Genomic DNA, 22,409 nt, shown 5'->3' on the forward strand with positions numbered 1-22,409 from the left:
TCAAGAATTGTGAAAGTTTCAAGAACCATCAAGCGCTGTGATGAAACTGGCTCTCATGAGGACAGAGTTACCTCTGCTAAAGAGGATAAGTTTATTAGAGTTAACTGCACCTCAGATTGCAGCCCAAAGAAATGCTTCACAGAGGTCAAGTAACAGACACATCTCCACATCAACTGTTCAGAAGAGACTTTGTGAATGAAATCAAATTAAAGTTTATTTGTCACTTCCGCCGAATACAACCTTACAGTGAAATGCTTACTTACAGGCTCTAACCAATAGAGAGGGAAAAAAGGTCTGTGTGTGTGTGTGTGTGTGCGCGTGTGTGTAAAGACATAAAACAACAGTAAAAAGACATTTGAAAATAACAGTAGCAAGGCTATATACAGACACCGGTTAGTCAGGCTTATTGAGATAGTATGTACTGTACATGTAGGTATGGTTAAAGTGACTACGCATATATGATGAACAGAGAGTAGCAGTAGCGTAAAAAGAGGGGTTGGCGGGTGGTGGAACACAAAGCAGATAGCCTGGTTAGCAAATGTGCGGGAGCACTGGTTGGTCGGGCCAATTGAGGTAGTATGTACATGAATGTATAGTTAAAGTGAATATGCATATATGATAAACAGAGAGTAGCAGCAGTGTAAAAGAGGGGCTGGGGGGCAAAATATGCAAATAGTCTGGGTAAGACTCCTGTTCAGGGGGATAAAAACTGTTGAGAAGCCCTACCCTCTGAAGTGCCTTGGGGTCAGAAGACGAGCAATTGCTGTACCAGGCAGTGATGCAACCGGTCAGGATGCTCTCGATGTAGCAGCTGTAGAACCTTTTGAGGATCTCAGGACCCATGCCAAATCTGTTTAGTTTCCTGAGGGGGAATAGGCTTTGTCGTGCCCTCTTCACGACTGTCTTGGTGTGTTTGGACCATTGTAGTTTGTTGTTGATGTGGACACCAAGGAACTTGAAGCTCTCAACCTGCTCCACTACAGCCTCGTTGATGATGTGCTCGGTGCTCCTTTTCCTGTAGTCCACAACCATCTCCTTAGTCTTAGTTATGTTCAGGGATAGGTTGTTATTCTGGCACCACCTGTCCAGGTTTCTGACCTCCTCCCTATAGGCTGTCTCATCGTTGTCGGTGATCAGGCCTACCACTGTTGTGTCATCTGCAAACTTAATGATGGTGTTGGAGTCGTGCCTGGCCATGTAGTCGTGGGTGAACAGAGAGTACAGGAGGGGACTGAGCACGCACCCCTGGGGATCTCCAGTGTTGAGGATCAGTGTGGCATATGTGTTGCTACCTACCCTCACCACCTGGGGGCGGCCCATCAGGAAGTCCAGGATCCAGTTGCAGAGGGAGGTGTTTAGTCCCAGGTTCCTTAGCTTAGTGATGTGCTTTGAGGGTACTATGGTGTTGAACACTGAGCTGTGGTCAATGAATAGCATTCTCACATAGGTGTTCCTTTTTCCAGGTGGGAAAGGGCAGTGTGGAGTGCAATAGAGATTGCATCATCTGTGGATCTGTTTGGGCGGTATGCAAATTGGAGTGGGTCTAGGGTTTCTTGGATAATGGTGTTGATGTGAGCCATTACCAGCCTTTCAAAGCACTTCATGGCTACGTACGTGAGTGCTACAGGTCTGTAGTCATTTAGGCAGGTTGCCTTTGTATTCTTGGGCACATGGACTATGGTGGTCTGCTTGAAGCATATTAGTATTACAGACTTGAAAATGTCAGTGAAGACACCTGCCAGTTGGTTAGCACATGCCGGGAGCACACGTCCTGGTAATCCGTCTAGCCCCGCAGCCTTGTGTATGTTGACCTGTTTAAAGGTCTTACTCACGTTGTCTACGGAGAGCATGATCATGCAGTCATCCAGAACTGCTGACGAAGCAAGCATAGAAGTGATTTAGCTCATCTGGTAGGCTCTTGTCACTGGGCAGCTCGCGGCTGTGCTTCCTTTTGTTTTCTGTAATAGTTTGCAAGCCCTGCCACATTCAACGAGCGTCAGAGCCGGTGTAGTATGATTCAATCTTAGCCCTGTATTTACGCTTTGCCTGTTTGATGGTTCGTCGCAGGGCATAGCGGGATTTCTTATAAGCTTCCGGTTTAGTGTCCCGCACCTTGAAAGCGGCAGCTTTACCCTTTAGCTCAGTGCGAATGTTGGCTGTAATCCATGGCTTCTGGTTGGGGTATGTACGTACGGTCACTGTGGGGACGACGTCCTCGATGCACTTATTGATAAAGACAGTGACTGATGTGGTGTATTCCTCAATATCATCGGAAGAATCCCGGAACATGTTCCAGTCTGTGATAGCAAAACAGTCATGTAGTTTAGCATCTGCTTCATCTGACCACTTTTTTTATAGACCGAGTCACTGGTGCTTCCTGCTTTAATGTTTGCTTGTAAGCAGGAATCAGGAGGATAGAATTGTGGTCGGATTTACCAAATGGAGGGCGAGGGAGAGCTTGGTATGCATCTCTGTGTGTGGAGTACAGGTGATCTAGATTTTTTTTCCTCTGGTTGCACATTTATCATGTTGATAGAGATTTGGTAGAACTGATTTAAGTTTCCCTGCATTAAAGTCTCCGTCCACTAGGAGCGCCGCCTCTGGGTGAGTGGTTTCCTGTTTGCTTATTTCCTTATTCAGCTGACTGAGTGCAGTCTTAGTGCCAGCATCTGTCTGTGGTGGTAAATAAACAGCCACGAAACATATAGCTGAGAACTCTCTAGGCAAGTAGTGTTGCTTGCAATTTATCCCAATATACTCTAAATCTAGAGGCTTCCTTAGATTTCGTGCACCAGCTGTTGTTTACAAATATGCACAGACCCCCCTCATCTTACTGTGTGCTGTTCTATCCTGCCGGTGCAGCGTATATCCCGCTAGCTGAATATCAATGTCGTCATTCAACCACGATTCCGAGGAACATAGGATATTACAGGATATTCGTGATCATACCTCGTCTACTTTATTGTCAAATGATTGCACGTAGGCGAGTAATATTGATGGTAATGGCAGTGTTCCTACTCGCCTTCTGCGGATCCTGATGAGGCCTCCGGCTCTTCGTCCTCTGTACCTGTGTAGCTTCCTCTTGCGAAGAACAGGGATGTTGGCCCTGCCAGCTGTTTGGGGAATAGTCTTGAAAAAAATCTTTGTCTAATCCGAGGTGAGTGATCGCTGTCCTGATATCAAGAAGCTCTCTTCTTCCGTAAGATACGGTTGCAGAAACATTATGTACAAAATAAGTTACAAATAATGTGGGGGAAAAAACACATAATAGCACAATTGGTTGGGAGCCTGTAAAACTGCTGCCATTTCTTCCGGCGCCATTTTAATAATCAGGCATTCATGGTCAAATTGCTGCAAAGAAACCACTACTAAAGGACACAAATAAGAAGAAGAGACTCGCTTGGGCCAAGACACACATGGACAATAGAACGGTGGAAATGTGGTCTGAGGAGTCCAAATTTGAGATTTTTGGTTCCAACCTCTGTTTCTTTGTGAGACGCAGAGTAGGTGAACGGAGGACCTTCCCAGCGTGAAACATGGAGGAGGAGGTGTGATGGTGTGGGGCTGCTTTGCTGGTGACACTGTCAGTGATTTATTTAGAACTCAAGGCACACTTAACCAGCATGCCTAGCACAGCATTCTTCAGCGATACGCAATCCCATCTGGTTTGCACTTAGTGGGACTATCGTTTGTTTTTCAACAGGACAATGACCCAAAACACACCTTCAGGCTATATAAGGGCTATTTGACCAAGAAGGAGAGTGATGGAGTGCTGCATCATATAACCTGGCCTCCACAATCACCCACTACCGTAAGGCTCTCCAGAGGGTAGTGAGGTCTGCACAACACATCACCGGGGGCAAACTACCTGCCCTCCAGGACACCTATACCACCCGATGTCACAGGAAGGCCATAAAGATCATCAAGGACAACAACCACCCGAGCCACTGCCTGTTCACCCCGCTATCATCCAGAAGGGGAGGTCAGTACAGGTGCTTCAAAGCAGAGGACCGAGAGACTGAAAAACAGCTTCTATCTCAAGGCCATCAGACTGTTAAACAGCCACCACTAACATTGAGTGGCTACTGCCAACATACTAACTCAACTCCAGCCACTTTAATAATGGAAAAATTGATGTAAAAAATGTATCACTAGCCACTTTAAACAATGCCACTTAATATAATGTTTACATACCCTACATTACTCATCTCATATGTATATACTGTACTCTATAATCTCTACAGCATCTTGCCATCTTTAGGTAATACATGTATCACTAGCCACTTTAAACTATGCCGTTTATATATATTTATATATATGTTACGTACTCGATACCATCTACTGCATCTTGCCTATGCCATTCTGTACCATCACGCATTCATATATCTTTATGTACATATTCTTTATCTCTTTACACTTGTGTGTATAAGGTAGTTGTTGTGAAATTGTTAGGTTAGATTATTCGTTGGTTATTACTGCATTGTCGGAACTAGAAGCACAAGCATTTCGCTACACTCGCGTTAACATCTGCTTACCATGTGTATGTGACAAATACAATTTGATTTGATTTGATTTGACCTCAACTCAATTGAGATGGTTTGGGAAGGAAAAGCAGCCAACAAGTGCTCAGCATATGTGGGAATTCCTTCAAGACTGTTGGAAAAGCATTCCTCATTAAGCTGGTTGAGAGAATGCCACGAGTGTGCAAAGCTGCAATCGAGGCAAAGGGTGGCTACTTTAAAGAATCACCAATATACTATATATTTCGATTTGTTTAACACTTTTTTGGTTACTATATGATTCAATGTGTGTTATTTCATAGTTTTGATGTCTTCACTATTATTCTACAATGTAGAAAATAGTAAAAATAAAGACAAGCCCTTGAATGAGTCGGTGTGTCCAAACTCTTTACTGGTACTGTATAAATTAATGATGCGTACCCATTGATTCTTGATGAGTATAAAGAATAAATGCCTCATGACCTTAATTCAACTGTAGTACCCCATCAGAACCCGAAATATAAGCTTGTTTAACTTCACTGTTGTTGTAAACAAAGTAAATGTAAACAGACCATTAAACATGGTTAAAACTATAATTTTGATATCATGGATGGTCAGTCCTTGCCTCCATAGTGTAGTATATAGATTTGAGAGTGGTCGCATTTCAGCAGCCTCTTCCCTCAGCTTTTTACGGAAACTGCGGAGGGGAGAACACTTTATTGATGTTTCAATTAAGGATTGCTGCTTTAATCACCTTATAATAGTGTAATAGTGATTATATGGTGCAATCTACTTTTGTGCCATTAATATCAAGCAAAACTTGATGTCGAGAACTAAATTCTAGAATTGCAAACAAAAATAATGATAATGAAAGCAAAACATAAACCCAAAACAGAACATTGCAAGGATTTTTTTAATGCAAGAAAAAAATATTTTTAAATGGATGCAAAAAATGGGTTGATTTTATTTTATGATAATGCAATTAAATGAAAAACTCTCCCTCTTTCCTGCAATTTTCCATATCTTAGATTATGTTACCCTGACATTTTCTTTGGCTGCCTTTTTTTCCAGTTGCAAGTTTTGGCACATTCATTCCTGCCACACGGCACTGTGCACCCCACTGCTGTTTTACTTTGGAAGCTAAGCAGGGTGGGTCCTGGTCAGTCACCGGATGGGACACCAGAAGTAGCTGGAAGTGGTGAAAATAATATTGGGGGATTTTTTTAACATGAGGAAAAAACGTGAAAAATGTATTTATGTAAGGATTTCACTTTTTTTAAATTTTACATGAGATTTTGATTTGTTCATGTGTGTTCCCACGTGTCCAAAAACCACAGGTGTTTTTTTTACACATGATTTTTCATGTCTTTTGTTCTAATTGTAAGGGACAAGTGTTTTGTTTATTAAAATGTTTACATTTACTGCTCTCATATAAATATAATTTTCACTAAGAGCCTTCTCAAGTTGCTCTGGACCTCCTTATTTCTGACTGTGGCAGTCTTGGCAAGATATTGCCTGTGATTTTCAAAATCAGCTTAATAATCAAAGAGCAATTTCCTTTAATCTAGTTTAAGGACTCCCGTCCAGCTAGTACTTCTATTCGGATGGCGAGACACTTGCTCTTGCTGTCTGAAAATTCCACTCCATTATCAATGTGTGGAATTAAAGTACTTATTGGCTTATTTTATGACCAATCTGCCAATCTGCCATGGACACATTGAGCAATATAGGGACCTACAGATTGAGGTAGTTGTCACCTACAACGTAAACATAGGCCCTGGGCCAGAAGGTACAAGCAATGAAATTTGGTCTGAGACCAGTGGTTGGATCTGAATTATACATCCAGACTCTGGGGATTAGGCCTTTCAGTCTGGAGTCACCATCCTAATGGATGAGAGGAAAGGTACTAAAACATAACATGATAGTATAAGTACCTCCAGCTGAGGTGCACTTGTAAGTGGTTGATACTGTATATGTGACTCATAATTATCCTTCTTTTGTTTTGTTGTTCATTCCACATACAATCCACCAATACTACAATCCTAAACTTCTGGGGGGGGGGGTGTACACTTAGGTATCAGTCTCCATAACTACCCGTCCCTGGAGTTTCTTATGAAATTAAATGGAATGCTTTACAGTCACAACTTCCTCGATTACATATTTACAGTAACATCAGCAGTTAGCATTAGCAGGGGGTTGATTTGTAAACATCTATTTAGCAGTAAATCACAAGAGAATACTCCTTGTTCCCACTTCCTTCAAATTCGATGATTGGGCAAGCTCTCATTTAAGATTTTAATTCAAATTATTATGTTGTCTATTAGAGCAAATCAATCATTTTACAGAGGTCCAGCACAATCATATTGCAAAACGTGCCCCTGAAAAATTATAGTGAGAGAGAGAGAGAGAGAGAGAGAGAGAGAGAGAGAGAGAGAGAGAGAGAGAGAGAGAGAGAGGAGCGTCTGCTAAATGATGTAAATGTAAATATAACTCTTTCCTGTAGAAAATTACAGTGCTCCTGGGGCCACTCACTGCAGGAAAACAAATCTGCAGCAATTTAGCTCAAGAGCTGCCACCATGACAACTGATGAAAGGTATGGGTAAACACAAAGTGAATACTATCCTCTCTTGAAATTTAGGAGGATAGTCTGTTTGAGAGCATCCCTAAGGCATTGTCATGTGCAGAAACCCTTACAGTTGAGTCTTGGATTAATTGACTAATGTTGTGATAATACTAATGCACTTTCATTATTATTCTCCTGGATTTCTTCAGGCCCCCTGTGACATGTTGGAGCCAAGACGGGAAATCTCATTCATGATGAATAAATATTGCATAATTGTTAAGCTCCTCAACATTTTGCTAAATGAGCTAAAATAAATAAAGAGCTTACATTTGTTATCTTCCTTTATCCAATTTAGAAAACTAATCACCATTAATTTGAATTGTAAATTAGGTACTCACATGTTGATGATGTATGTGGTATGTTGTGGTTCTGGGAGTGTGCTATATGTACAGTATTGTGAGTGGTGGTCTTGAGTGCATGACTCTATCCTTCTGAAACCTGCTTAAAAGCAAAAAATCTAATGGGAAGTAGCATTGACGCACTCCATACAGAAGTGATCTTATGAAGCGAATGATAAGCTACCAGACTGTTTCACAGACTGGAATATTCATCTGATTGTAGAGTTTATCACATCAGTCACCAGCTCAATTAATAAGTGCATCGATGACGGATTACAGGTGGCATTCTCACTGAGCGGCCTATTTCAAGGACGGGACACTAATCCTGATGCTTATAAGAAAACACGCTACGACCTCCGACGAGCCATCAAATAGTCAAAAAGTCAATAGAGGACTAAGATCGAATCATACTATGCTGGCTTTGATGCTCGTCGGATGTGACTGGGCTTGCAAACTATCACAGATTACAAAGAGAAACCCAGTCACGTGCTGCCCAATGACGCAAGCCTTCCAGATGAGCTAAATGCCTTCTATTCTCTCTTCAAGGAAAGCAACTGAACCATGCATGAGAGCACCAGATGTTCCAGAAGTCTGTGTGATCTCGCTAACTGTAGCCAATGTAAGACCTTTAAAAAATGTTAACATTCACAAGGCTGCAGGGCCAGATGGATAATTTTTTATTTAACCTTCACTTTTAATAGGCAAGTCAGATAAGAAGAAAATCTTATTTACAATGACGGCCTAGGAACAGTGGGTTAACTGCCTTGTTCAGGGGCAGAATGACAGATGTTTACTTTGGCAGCTCAGGGATTCAATCTAGCAACCTTTCGGACACTCTAACTACTAGGCTACATGCCGTCCTGGATTACCAGTACTCGTACTCAGAGCTGACATTTTCAACCACTCTCTGACCCATTTCGTAATACCTACATGTCTAAATGACCATCGCCCGTAACACTCACATCTGTAGCCATGAAATGCTTCAAAAAGGTTCACATCAACACCATCATCCCAGAAACCCTGGACCCACTCCAACAACCACAGTCAGAGGCTGGCACTAAAACAGCATTGAATGAGCTATATTCCGCCATAAGCAAACAAGGAAATGCTTACCCAGAGGGGGCGCTCCTAGTAGCTGGAGACTTTAATGCAGGGAAACTTAAATCAGTTTTACCAAATTTCTATCAGCATGTTAAATGTGCAACCAGAGGGAAAAAAACTCTGGACCACCTTTACTCCACACACAAAGATGCATACAAAGCTCTCCCTCACCCTCCATTTGGCAAAACTGACCATAATCCTATCTTCCTGATTCCTGCTTACAAGCAAAAATTAAAGCAGGAGGCACCAGTGACTAGAGCAATAAAAAAGTGGTCAGATGAAGCAGATGCTACAGGACTACATGACTGATTTGCTATCACAGACTGGAACATGTTCCGGGATTCTTCCGATGACATTGAGGAATACACCACATCAGTCACTGGCTTCATCAATAAGTGCATCGATGAAGTCGTCCCCACAGTGACCGTACGTACATAACCCAACCAGAAGCCATGAATTACAGGCAACATCCGCACTGAACTAAAGGCTAGAGCTGCCACTTTCAAGTAGAGGGACACTAACCCAGAAGGTTATAAGAAATCCAGCTATGCTCTACGATGAACCATCAAACAGGCAAAGCGTCAATAGAGGGCTAAGATCAAATCGTACTACAGCGGCTCTGACGCTCGTCGGATGTGGCAGGGCTTGCAAACTATTACAGACCACAAAGGGAAGCACAGCCGAGAGCTGCCCAGTTACACGAGCCTACCAGACGAGCTAAACTACTTCTATGCTCGCATTGTGACAAATAGCATTGAAACATGCATGAGAGCACCAGCTGTTCTGGAAGACTGTGTGATCACGCTCTCCGCAGCCGATGGGAATAAGACCTTTTTAAACAGGTCAACATTCACAAGGCCGCAGGGCCAGAAGGACTACCAGAACGTGTACTGTGAGCATGCACTGACCAACTGGCAGGCTTCTACCCCAAGACATAAGTCTCCTGAACACCCAATCAAGTGGATACACAGACTATTTGCATTGCCCCCCCTCCCCCTCTTTTACACCGCAACTACAGTTTGCAACTGCACATGGGGACAAAGATCATACTTTTGGAGAAAGGTCCTCTGGTCTGATGAGACAAAAATGGAACTGTTTGGCCATAATGACCATCATTATGTTTGGAGGAAAAAGGGGGAGGCTTGCAAGCCGAAGAACACCATCCCAACCGTGAAGCACAGGGGTGGCAGCATCATGTTGTGGGGGTGCTTTGCTGCAGGTGGGTCTGGTGCACTTCACAAAATAGATGGCATCATGAGGGGGAACATTTTGTGGATATATTGAAGCAACATCTCAAGACATCAGTCAGGAAGTTAAAGCTTGGTCGCAAATGGGTCTTCCAAATGGAAAATGACCCCAAGCATACTTCCAAAGTTGTGGCAAAATGGCTTAAGGACAACGGAGTGGCCAACACAAAGCTCTGACCTCAATCCTATAGAAAATGTGTGGGCAGAACTGAAAAAGCGTGTGTGAGCAAGGAGGCCTACAAACCTGACTGTTACACCAGCTCTGTCAAGAGGAATGGGCCAAACTTCACCCAACTTATTGTGGGAAGCTTGTGGAAGGCACCCCAAAACGTTTGACCCACGTTAAACAATTTAAAGGCAATGCTACCAAATACTAATTGACTGTATGTAAACTTCTGACCCACTGGGAATGTAATGAAAGAACTAAAAGCTGAAATAAGTAATTCTCTCTACTATTATTCTGGCATTTCACATTCTTACAATAAAGTGGTGATCCTAACTGACTTAAGACAGGGAATTTTTAGGATTAAATGTCAGGAATTGTGAAAAACTGAGTTTAAATGTATTTGGCTAAGGTGTATGTAAACGTCCGACTTCAACATGCACATATTACCTCATCTAACCGGTGCCCCCACACATTGACTCTGTACCGGTACCTCCCCGTATATGGTCTCGCTATTGTTATTTTACTGCTGCTCTTTAATCATTTGATACTTTTATTTCTTATTTTTATCCATATTTTTTTAAACTGCATTGTGGGTTAGGGGCTTGTAAAGTAAGCATTTCACTGTCAGGTGAAATATACCTGTTGTATTAGACGCATGCAACCAATTTTATTTTATTTTATTTGAATTTGAATACAGATGCACAGATGGCACAATCTCTATTGCACTCCACACTGCCCTCTCCAACCTGGACAAAAGTAACACCTATATTAGAATGCTGTTCATTGATTATAGCTCAGTGTTCAACAGCATAGTTTCCTCCAGGACCCTGGAACTGATCACCTCCCTCTGCAACAGGATTCTGGACTTCCTGACAGGCCAGCCCATGATGTTGAGGGTAGGCCAAAACACTTCCACCACGCTGGTCACTCAACACGGGGGGCCCCTTAGGGATGCGTGCTTAGTCCCCTCCTGTACTCCCTGTTCACAAACGACTGTATGGCCATGCACTACTCCAACCCCATCATTCAGTTAGCTGACGACACAACAGTGGATGGCCTGATCACGGACTACGATGAGACAGCCTATAGGGAGAAAGTCAGTGACCTGGTAGTGTTTTGCCAGGCCAACAACCACTCCCTCAATGTCAGCATAACACAGGAGCTGATCGTGGACTACAGGAAATGGAGGGCCCAGCATGCCCCCATCCACGTCGACATGGCTGTGGTTGAGCGTGTTGAAAGCTTCAAGTTCCTCTGTGTCCACATCACTAAGGAATTATCATGGTCCACACATACCAACACAGTCGTGAAGAAGGCACGGCAACAGCACTTTCCCCTCAGAAGGCTGAAAAGTTCTGGCATGGGCCCTCAGATAGGCATCCTCAAAAGGTTCTAAAGCTGCACCATTGAGAGCATCTTGACTGGCTGCATAACCTCTTGGCATGGAAAATGCTTGGTATCTGACTGCAAGGCGCTACAGAGGGTAGTGCATACAGCCCAGTACATCACTGGAGCCGAGCTCCATGCCATCCAGGACCTCTATACCAGGCGCAAAGCCACGCACTGTTCTCAATGTTACAGTACGGCAAGGTACTGATGCACCAAGATTGGAACCAACAGTACCCTGAAAAGATTCTACCCCCAAGAGACTGCTAAATAGTTAAATAGTTAACCAAATAGCTACCCAGACTATCTGCATTTAACTCTTTTGACTCATCCCAAACACTGCTGTTACTGTTTATTATATATCCTGTTGCCTATAGTCACCTACCCATGTGCATACTGTATTTCCCCCAATGACCTCGTACCCCTACACATCGACTCGGTACTGGTACACCATGTATATAGGCAAGTTATTGTTACTCATTGTGTATTTATACCTTGTGATATTATTTGTCTATTATGTGTCTATTTTTCTATCTGTAGGGTTGGGAAGTCTACACATGTTTTTTATTTATTTATTTTTTTACCTTTATTTAACCAGGCAAGTCAGTTAAGAACAAATTCTTATTTTCAATGACGGCCTAGTGGGTTAACTGCCTGTTCAGGGGCAGAACGACAGATTTGTACCTTGTCAGCTCGGGGGTTTGAACTTGCAACCTTCCGGTTACTAGTCCAACGCTCTAACCACTAGGCTACCCTGCCGACGAAGCATGTGACAAATACAATTACATTTCATTTTAACAGGGAAGACATATTGATACCTTGGTCTCTTTTACAAATGTGCCCTGTATATACAACATAACATATACACATTATGTATATGTATATTAAAATACAAAAACACAGTCATGAGAATATTACAAATCACCCAGAAAAACAGTTACATTCCTCCACAATTACGTCCCCAAACAATACTTTAAATTGTCTGAACGGCACCTGAAAATCAAATTAAATGTATTGATGGGAGGATAATATTTACTGTTAATTTAGTGCAATTAGGCAAGGGTCTTCAACCTTTTCTTGCCCAGGGACCCTGGCAACCGGCAACACAGAGGCCCCCATCATACGTTAGGAAAAAAACATATTTTTTTATGTCTTGTCTTATCATCAGGTGAATGATAATGGCAAGAAGAATTAATCAACATTTTAAAAGTAATACATTGAATACATCATTTTTAATTATTTTGATCTCCCCACATTGTTATTGGAAGAGGAAGTAAACATTTTCTTTAATAGCAGCTGTTTAGCTGGTTAAAAAAATGTTAGCCATGTGTTGGCAAAAAATGTATGTTAAAGTCAAGAAAGCTTAACAGCAGGCAGCTGGTGCAAATGGGGATGACCATGTAACAAGTTATTTGCAGTCTTCAATGTCTCAAACATACTCGAGACCCGTTGCCTTCAACTAGCGGTGGATACTCTGCCACCAATAGACCCATCAGCACATCAGTCCATTCAGCAGTCCGCCCAGGTCAGCGATGCCCGTTTATCACTCCCGGATAAATATGATGGAACCCCATCTAAATGCCGTGGCTTCCTACTCCAGTACTCCTCTATTTTGTGCACCAGATGGGAGCCCCCACCCCCGAGAGGTCCAAGGTTGCCACGGTTACTTCTCTGCTGTGTTGGAGTGAGCTACAGCCATCTGGGAGAGAGGAGAGGAGGAGCTGGCTTCGTATGAGGGGTTCATGGCTCTGTTCAGAGGTATCTTCAATCATCCACCAGAGGGCAGAGAGGGGGGTGAGCGCCTACTCCAACTACGGCAGGATGACCAGACCGCTGCAGAGTACTAGCTCACCTTCAGGACAGTAGCCACATCCAGCGGATGGAATGAGCCGCCGCTCCGTACACTATTCCGAAGAGGACTGCATGAGGAGGTCCAAACGGAACTGGCATGTCATGACGACAACTTCAACTTGGACGCACTCATCTCGATGGCCATCCGTTTGGATAACCTACTTTGGGAGCGTCAGTACCCAAATCGCTTCTCTCCCTCCCTCAGTGAACACTGTGTCAGAGCCTGAACCTATAGAGGTAGGGGTCACACACCTCCCTGCGGCGGAGCAACGCAGACAAAGACAGCTGGGGATCTGTCTCTATTGTGGTCAAGGGGGGCACCAGCTTCAGCAGTGTCCAGTACGTCCCAACTCGGGATCCACAAGAGCTGAGAGACAGTCACGTGATCTTCCACCTCCTGGGACAGGTGTGAGTATCCGATCTTCATCATTTTCTGTCAAGCCCTTTTCATTGTCGATCACACTAGCTGGCTATCCCTCATGTACTGTTTCTACATCATAGTGGATTCCGGTGCCGCAGGGAACTTTATTGACCAGACCCTTACCTCCTCTCTGAACATCCCCTTATACTCGCTCTCCTCTTAGTTTTCCAGTTCAAGCTCTTGATAATTGGCCACTGGGAACCGGAACCATCACACACATCACCGTGGAGTTCATTCATCAGGAAAACATTCCCTTCTTCATCACTAGTGCACCAGCTCACAAGATCACCCGTGGAATCCCATGGCTTCAACACCATAACCCCACCATCATATCATAGATGGGAATCACGGACTTGTCACCCGAATGCCGGAGGACCTGTTTTCAAGTTCCCTCTCGATTTGGAGCTCCTGTGTTCTGGGACATAGATGCGGACATTCACCAGGCTCTGGAGAGGGAACTCTGTACCCACTAATTGTCCTCCTGAGTGCATCTACGTTCCCACAGGGATAAGGGAGCGGCTGTTGACCTGCGCACACACAGCTGTCGTCGCTCGACATCCTGGGATCACCGTACTATTCAATCGCTCTCCGAAAAGTATTGCTGGACCACCTTGATGCATGGCGTTATTCGCTATGTCAACTCCTGTTCTGTGTATGCCCAAACTAAATCTCCGCCGGGAACACTCCAACAGAGAAAATCCTTCCCCTTCCCGTGCCTCAGCGTCCCTGGTCTCATCGTTTCATTGATTTTGTCACTGATCTCCCCTCCTCTGATGGCTTCACTAGCATTTTGGTGGTTGTGGATAGATTCTCCAAATCCTGTCATTTTATCCCTACTGCTCTTCAGATCGCTGAGGCACTGTTCCAGCAGGTCTTCCAGTATTATGGCCTTCCAGAGGACATCGTCTCCGACCGTGGCCCACAATTCACGTCACGGGTATGGAGAGCTTTCATGTAGAAGCTCAGGGTCATTGTCAGCCTCACTTCTGGGTATAGGCCTCAGTTCATTGGGCAGGTGAAGAGGATGAACCCCTGATGAACCCTTGATTACATATATCTGTCACTCCCTTAGTTCCATTCCCCAGGCAGTATTGACTATGTGTTTCATGTCTAGACGCAACTCCTGTCTTGTATCGTTCCATGTTCATTATATTGTTAAACTCACCACCTGCTTCTCGACTCTGAGCGTCTCCGTTATAGCGATATTCATAATATCACTAGCAAAAACTACCAGGTTGAATACCCATCAAATACTGGGTTGAATAACCATACATTAAGTTATCAAATTCAGGTCTTACATCAGGTTGTCACACAAGCTCTACAGTAGTTCCCACCTCATAAATGAACTAAGGTAAGTATTTTTTTTTAAACATGGATCTGAACACAATTAATGACTCAGGCAATGTTTCTCAAACCACCCTGGATTCACTTTGATCACATAGAACTGAACCTGTAGAAAAGTGGAGACAACACATCTTCTGTTTTAATACACTGTCTTCACAGCAAATAGTTCTCGGGCCCCTGATTTATAGCATTGTGATATAATGGCATTAGGCAATGGCTGCGAGAAAACCCATCCTGATAACTATCATTGCAAGCTGATGAAAGCATGAAACATTAACGCATAGGAAGGAATCCATCATCAGCACATCACAATCCAACCAATACAAGAATCAGTCCAGTCTGGACTGATTAGAAACCTGCAGATTGTGTTGTCTGTACAGGGAAATGAAAGACAGTCAGGCTTGGAGTGCCCACTGATTTTAATGACCTGGGAGCTTGTCTCTAATATGCTGATTGGATTTGCTATTGATTATGTTTTCAACTTGTGTAATGGCCCAGTTTCTGTGATTGCTATTGTACTGCAGTGCAGATTGAACTTGGCGACGGGGAGTCATGGGAACATTTAATCATGTCTAATGGAACAAGAGAATCATACCCTTTACTCAAACACATTGCATTTCCCCAAAATGTACCATAGCTCATACTACAGTAGTCTACATCTCTGCAAATACATAACGCTGTTGGAGAAGGGTTATAAATGTATATTTCAAGTACAAATACATGTTAAGAAATGTAATGAAACCATTCTATTTAGTTGTTTTTTGCACTTTCCAAAACACATTCCACATTTATGTAGTCACACTCCAGCGCAATATAGTTCCTGTCTCTTCTATTCTGCTTAATTGAACCCATTAAATGGTGTGACCCTGTATTTGTGTATTCAGCAAGCACTGCATTATACAGTCTCTTGTGAAGTGATATTTGACAAATCAAAGTTCCTGGCAGAGTTTGGAACTTACCACAGAAAGTGTATATAGCCCTGCAATCTGGGAATACATATTGGGCTCCATGTTTCTCACCCCTGCATACAAAATAACCATAGTATTTAAAGTAGATGTAATGGCACATCATCCAAGACATGTCGGAATACTACAACTAGTGATTGCATCTGTGAGTTCCTAAACAATCAGAGTGTGTGTGGGACTAGGTTATGGTAAACAAGGAAATTCTATTCTTACTTGTGCACTTTTTGATGCCGGATCCTTTCTTCAGAGCGTGTCGACTGAGTTTGCACTGAAAGTTGTTTTCCCAGAACTCTGCAAACCAAATATTCCTTCTGTTGTTGTCCAAAGTTCTGCTGATAAAGTAGCGATCAAACCCTAGAGAGATCAATGAGAGGCACAGTTGGATTTAGAACCACCTGCTGAACTACTGCAGAGATGTGTATTGGATTTTCTGATGACTTTATCAACACGTTTTTTTCAGCACTACCTCCACATAGTACTACTTTCATCTTACAGGTGTTCCTACAGTATATCCTGATGTTGTTTACAGTATATGTCAGTGTTTTATTTGGAAATGTCAGAGTTTTGTATGTCATTTGGATTTCATTGTCGAAGACAACAAAAAATAGATACAAATGTCATCCTCACATCACCAGTACTGCCAACTGTCGTGTGTCATTTAAATTTGACAATAAAGAATATAGAACATCATATTCTGTATAACATCAGTACCTCTGATGGACTGCCGTTTAGGTAGGATGGTAACAGCACCTTCTGCCATCTCCTCCTGGTTGAGTATGGGGGAGATCTTAGACCCCCAGCTGTCTGAACCCACCCATATGAAATGTCCTGTCTGGTTGTCCTTCTTAGCTGCTTGAAGAAGCCGCCTGTAGGAGGGGCAAAGAGAGAATACAGTACAATTCTTGCCAATTATATACATGATTCACCTACTCATGCGGCTGGATGATTAGGTAAATACAATGTGTTGGTACTGGACAGTAACAACAGCCAAACTACACATTGCGTGGATTGATCCTAGGACCAGCACAATGCACTAAAGAAGAACCCTGTTTGAACACTGCTGCCCCCCACCTGTGACAGAGTGCCCCCTCTGGTGGTGTGTACATGGTGCAGGCTCGCGAACACCTATCCCTCTCTTCCTGTGCTGCCACATTACTCCAGGGTTGGTCCCTGGTAATAGAGCTAATTAAGAAGCAACCAAGATGAGCCAACCAGCGTTCCCTGCTGTTCCACCAGGCTCTGTATTGATCACTCCTTCCGCTGCCTCTATGACCACAGTACTGGAAACACAGCCACTACAACAGGACCGCAGTACTGGAAACACAGCCACTACAAAAGGACCACAGTACTGGAAACACAGCCACTACAACAGGACCACAGTACTGGAAACACAGTCACTACAATGGGACCTCAGTACTAGAAACACAGTTGCTACAACAGGACCACAGTACTGGAAACACAGTCACTACAACAGGACCACAGTACTGGAAACACAGTCACTACAACAGGACCACAGTACTGGAAACACAGTCGCTGCAACAGGACCACAGTACTGGAAACACAGTCGCTACAACAGGACCACAGTACTGGAAACACAGTTGCTACAACAGGACCACAGTACTGGAAACACAGTCACTACAACAGGACCACAGTACTGGAAACACATTCACTACAACAGGACCACAGTACTGGAAACACAGTAACTACAACAGGACCACAGTCCTGGAAACACAGTCACTACAACAGGACCTCAGTACTGGAAACACAGTCAATACAATAGGACCACAGTACTGGAAACACAGTCACTACAACAGGACTACAGTACTGGAAACACATTCACTACAACAGGACCACAGTACTGGAAACACAGTAACTACAACAGGACCACAGTCCTGGAAACACAGTCACTACAACAGGACCTCAGTACTGGAAACACAGTCAAAACAATAGGACCACAGTACTGGAAACACAGTCACTACAACAGGACTACAGTACTGGAAACACAGTCACTACAACAGGACCACAGTACTGGAAACACAGTCACTACAACAGGACCACAGTACTGGAAACACAGTTACTACAACAGGACCACAGTACTGGAAACACAGTCAATACAATAGGACCACAGTACTGGAAACACAGTCACAGTACTGGAAACACAGTCACTACAACAGGACCACAGTACTGGAAACACAGTCACTACAACAGGACCACAGTACTGGAAACACAGTTACTACAACAGGACCACAGTACTGGAAACACAGTCACTACAACAGGACCACAGTACTGGAAACACAGTTGCTACAACAGGACCACAGTACTGGAAACACAGTCACTACAACAGGACCACAGTACTGGAAACACAGTCGCTACAACAGGACCACAGTACTGGAAACACAGTCACTACAACAGGACCACAGTACTGGAAACACAGTCGCTACAACAGGACCACAGTACTGGAAACACAGTCGCTACAACAGGACCACAGTACTGGAAACACAGTCGCTGCAACAGGACCACAGTACTGGAAACACAGTCGCTACAACAGGACCACAGTACTGGAAACACAGTCGCTACAACAGGACCTCAGTACTGGAAACACAGACGCTGCAACAGGACCACAGTACTGGAAACACAGTCACTACAACAGGACCACAGTACTGGAAACACAGTCGCTACAACAGGACCACAGTACTGGAAACACAGTCACTACAACAGGACTACAGTACTGGAAACACAGTCACTACAACAGGACCACAGTACTGGAAACACAGTCACTACAACAGGACCACAGTACTGGAAACACAGTCACTACAACAGGACCACAGTACTGGAAACACAGTCGCTGCAACAGGACCACAGTACTGGAAACACCTACAACAGGACCACAGTACTGGAAACACAGTCGTACAACAGGACCTCAGTACTGGAAACACAGACGCTGCAACAGGACCACAGTACTGGAAACACAGTCACTACAACAGGACCACAGTACTGGAAACACAGTCGCTACAACAGGACCACAGTACTGGAAACACAGTCACTACAACAGGACTACAGTACTGGAAACACAGTCACTACAACAGGACCACAGTACTGGAAACACAGTCACTACAACAGGACCACAGTACTGGAAACACAGTCACTACAACAGGACCACAGTACTGGAAACACAGTCACTACAACAGGACCACAGTACTGGAAACACAGTCACTACAACAGGACCACAGTGGAAACACAGTCGCTGCAAAACCACAGTACTGGAAACACAGTCGCTACAACAGGACCACAGTACTGGAAACACAGTTGCTACAACAGGACCACAGTACTGGAAACACAGTCACTACAACAGGACCACAGTACTGGAAACACATTCACTACAACAGGACCACAGTACTGGAAACACAGTAACTACAACAGGACCACAGTCCTGAAACACAGTCACAACAGACCTCAGTACTGGAAACACAGTCAATACAATAGGACCACAGTACTGAAACACAGTCACTACAACAGGACTACAGTACTGGAAACACATTCACTACAACAGGACCACAGTACTGGAAACACAGTAACTAAACACAGTCCTGGAAACACAGTCACTACAACAGGACCTCAGTACTGGAAACACAGTCAAAACAATAGGACCACAGTACTGGAAACACAGTCACTACAACAGGACTACAGTACTGGAAACACAGTCACTACAACAGGACCACAGTACTGGAAACACAGTCACTACAACAGGACCACAGTACTGGAAACACAGTTACTACAACAGGACCACAGTACTGGAAACACAGTCAATACAATAGGACCACAGTACTGGAAACACAGTCACTACAACAGGACTACAGTACTGGAAACACAGTCACTACAACAGGACCACAGTACTGGAAACACAGTCACTACAACAGGACCACAGTACTGGAAACACAGTTACTACAACAGGACCACAGTACTGGAAACACAGTCACTACAACAGGACCACAGTACTGGAAATACAGTTGCTACAAAACACAGTACTGGAAACACAGTCACTACAACAGGACCACAGTACTGGAAACACAGTCGCTACAACAGGACCACAGTACTGGAAACACAGTCACTACAACAGGACCACAGTACTGGAAACACAGTCGCTACAACAGGACCACAGTACTGGAAACACAGTCACAACAGGACCACAGTACTGGAAACACTGCAACAGGACCACAGTACTGGAAACACAGTCGCTACAACAGGACCACAGTACTGGAAACACAGTCGCTACAACAGGACCTCAGTACTGGAAACACAGACGCTGCAACAGGACCACAGTACTGGAAACACAGTCACTACAACAGGACCACAGTACTGGAAACACAGTCGCTACAACAGGACCACAGTACTGGAAACACAGTCACTACAACAGGACTACAGTACTGGAAACACAGTCACTACAACAGGACCACAGTACTGGAAACACAGTCACTACAACAGGACCACAGTACTGGAAACACAGTCACTACAACAGGACCACAGTACTGGAAACACAGTCACTACAACAGGACCACAGTACTGGAAACACAGTCGCTGCAACAGGACCACAGTACTGGAAACACAGTCACTACAACAGGACTACAGTACTGGAAACACAGTCGCTGCAACAGCCAGGTACAATAACAATACAGTGTATCTCAAGTCACTCTGCCACCCCTTTGGCTCACCAGTTAACCCAGAATGAAGTGACAGAGTAATGCATGTTTGAGTTATAATGACCTTTCACCTCTCACTGAATAAACATGGTTTATTCTGAGCCCCAGCTTTCCCATATAGCTCTACAGGATAAAATGCTTGTCACGAAACCTACAGTATACTAGTATCATGTCATATGCTCCTTTTTTGCCCCCCCCTTGAGGTCATTTACAGAACAATCTTGTTAATCACATACAGTAAATACCAGGTGTTCTCATCATGGTGTGGGTTATTTAGTGAGGAAATGTTGGCATGACTACAAGGTTTATGTTTAGGACAAAATGCCTTCTGCTAGCCTGAGTGCTGTAAACTCAGAATGTATATTAAAAAAGATATACAAATTGGCTGCCAACTCACATTGACTGGGTTCAAGGGTACAGCAGGCATGCTGGGCAGAAATCCCCCTGGCTTTTGTAATTACTGTATATCCAGACCCATTATCAGGCTCGGATAAGTCAATGAGCATTTTGTGTCACTGGCCTACACACAATACCCCATAATGTCAAAGTGGAATTATATTTTTAGAAATGTTTACAAATGAATAAAAAATGAATAGCTGAAATGTCTCGAGTCAATAAGTATTCAACGCCTGTGTTAAATCATTTAAGGAGTAAAATTGTGCTTAACAAGTCACATAATAAGTTGCATTGATTCACTCTATGTGCAATAATAGTGTTTAGCGTTATTTTTGAATAACTACCTCATCTCTGTACCCAGCACATACAATTATCTGTAAGGTCCCTCAGATGAGCAGTGAATGTAACTTTATATCCTGAAAACAAAGTGTTATCTTTGGGAAAAATCCAACAAAACACATCACTGAGTACCACTTTCCACATTTTCAAGCGTGATGTTGGCTGCATCGTGTTATGGGTACTGAATGCTTGTCGTCAGCAAGGACTAGGGAGTTTTTTAGGATAAATAGAAACGTAATAGAGCTAAGCACAGGTGAAAAAGTGCACAACTATCTGATGGTCTCAAAAAAGAGGTGTCAATTATAGTTGCAACTGCCCCGGCGTTCCGGTAAGAGAACGTAAATGACCAGTAGGAGACAGGGATACAATCCACACTTTATTACCACACTGAACAGACAGGCGCACACACGCACACACCAATAGGAAGAGGAATGGTCAAAGTTGCACTAAAGATGAGTCAGGGAGTCCAGAAGACGCATTGTCAATGTGGAAGGGTGCAAATCTGAGTTGATGTAAAGGACAGGAGCTTACAGAGGTTGTCTTAACCTGTCCTCCTCCTGGAAACAACTAAATAGTTGAGAGGCAGAGTGGGGTTCTGCTGCTTCCAGGCTAGGTCACAGATTGGTTGATCAGGTCAGCGGACTCTGTTCCCTTAACAACCTGGTCCCTAAAACACACTGTAGGTCTGAATTGGCTTCCGCCACTGGACAATAGGGTCAGGCTGAGGCAGGGGGATGGTAAACCCTGCTGCAGCTGAAATGTCACACAGAGTTTGTCTATATGTCCAAGTCAGAGAGAGGGTTCAGTGAGGGTTTAATCATTTAAGGTATAGGGTTTTATACAACAGGCAAAATCCTATAGGAAAACCTGGTTCAGTCTGCTTTCCAACAAGCACTGGAAGACAAATTCACCTTTCAGCAGGACAATCACCTAAAACACAAGGCCAAATATACACTGTAGTTGCTTACCATGACGACACTGAATGTTCCTGAGTGGCCTAGTTACAGTTTTGACTTAATTCGGTGATTAACAACC

The 22,409-nt window shown here is 43.7% G+C and overlaps 1 protein-coding gene across 2 annotated transcripts in view; it reads right to left on the reverse strand.

The window, feature by feature from the left end:
• The window catches only part of LOC118360561 (metabotropic glutamate receptor 4-like), a 297,903-nt gene that overhangs the window by 54,412 nt on the left and 221,082 nt on the right, over positions 1-22,409 (reverse strand). For both annotated transcript variants that reach the window (XM_052485188.1, XM_052485187.1), the window contains exons 5-6: positions 16,654-16,808; positions 16,156-16,296 (exon numbers count right to left, since the gene is read on the reverse strand). In XM_052485188.1, the coding sequence (XP_052341148.1) occupies positions 16,156-16,296; positions 16,654-16,808 (296 nt within the window). The remainder of the gene's footprint in view (positions 1-16,155; positions 16,297-16,653; positions 16,809-22,409) is intronic.

This window comes from Oncorhynchus keta, chromosome 28 (genome assembly GCF_023373465.1).
Source record: "Oncorhynchus keta strain PuntledgeMale-10-30-2019 chromosome 28, Oket_V2, whole genome shotgun sequence".
Lineage (NCBI taxonomy): Eukaryota > Metazoa > Chordata > Actinopteri > Salmoniformes > Salmonidae > Oncorhynchus > Oncorhynchus keta.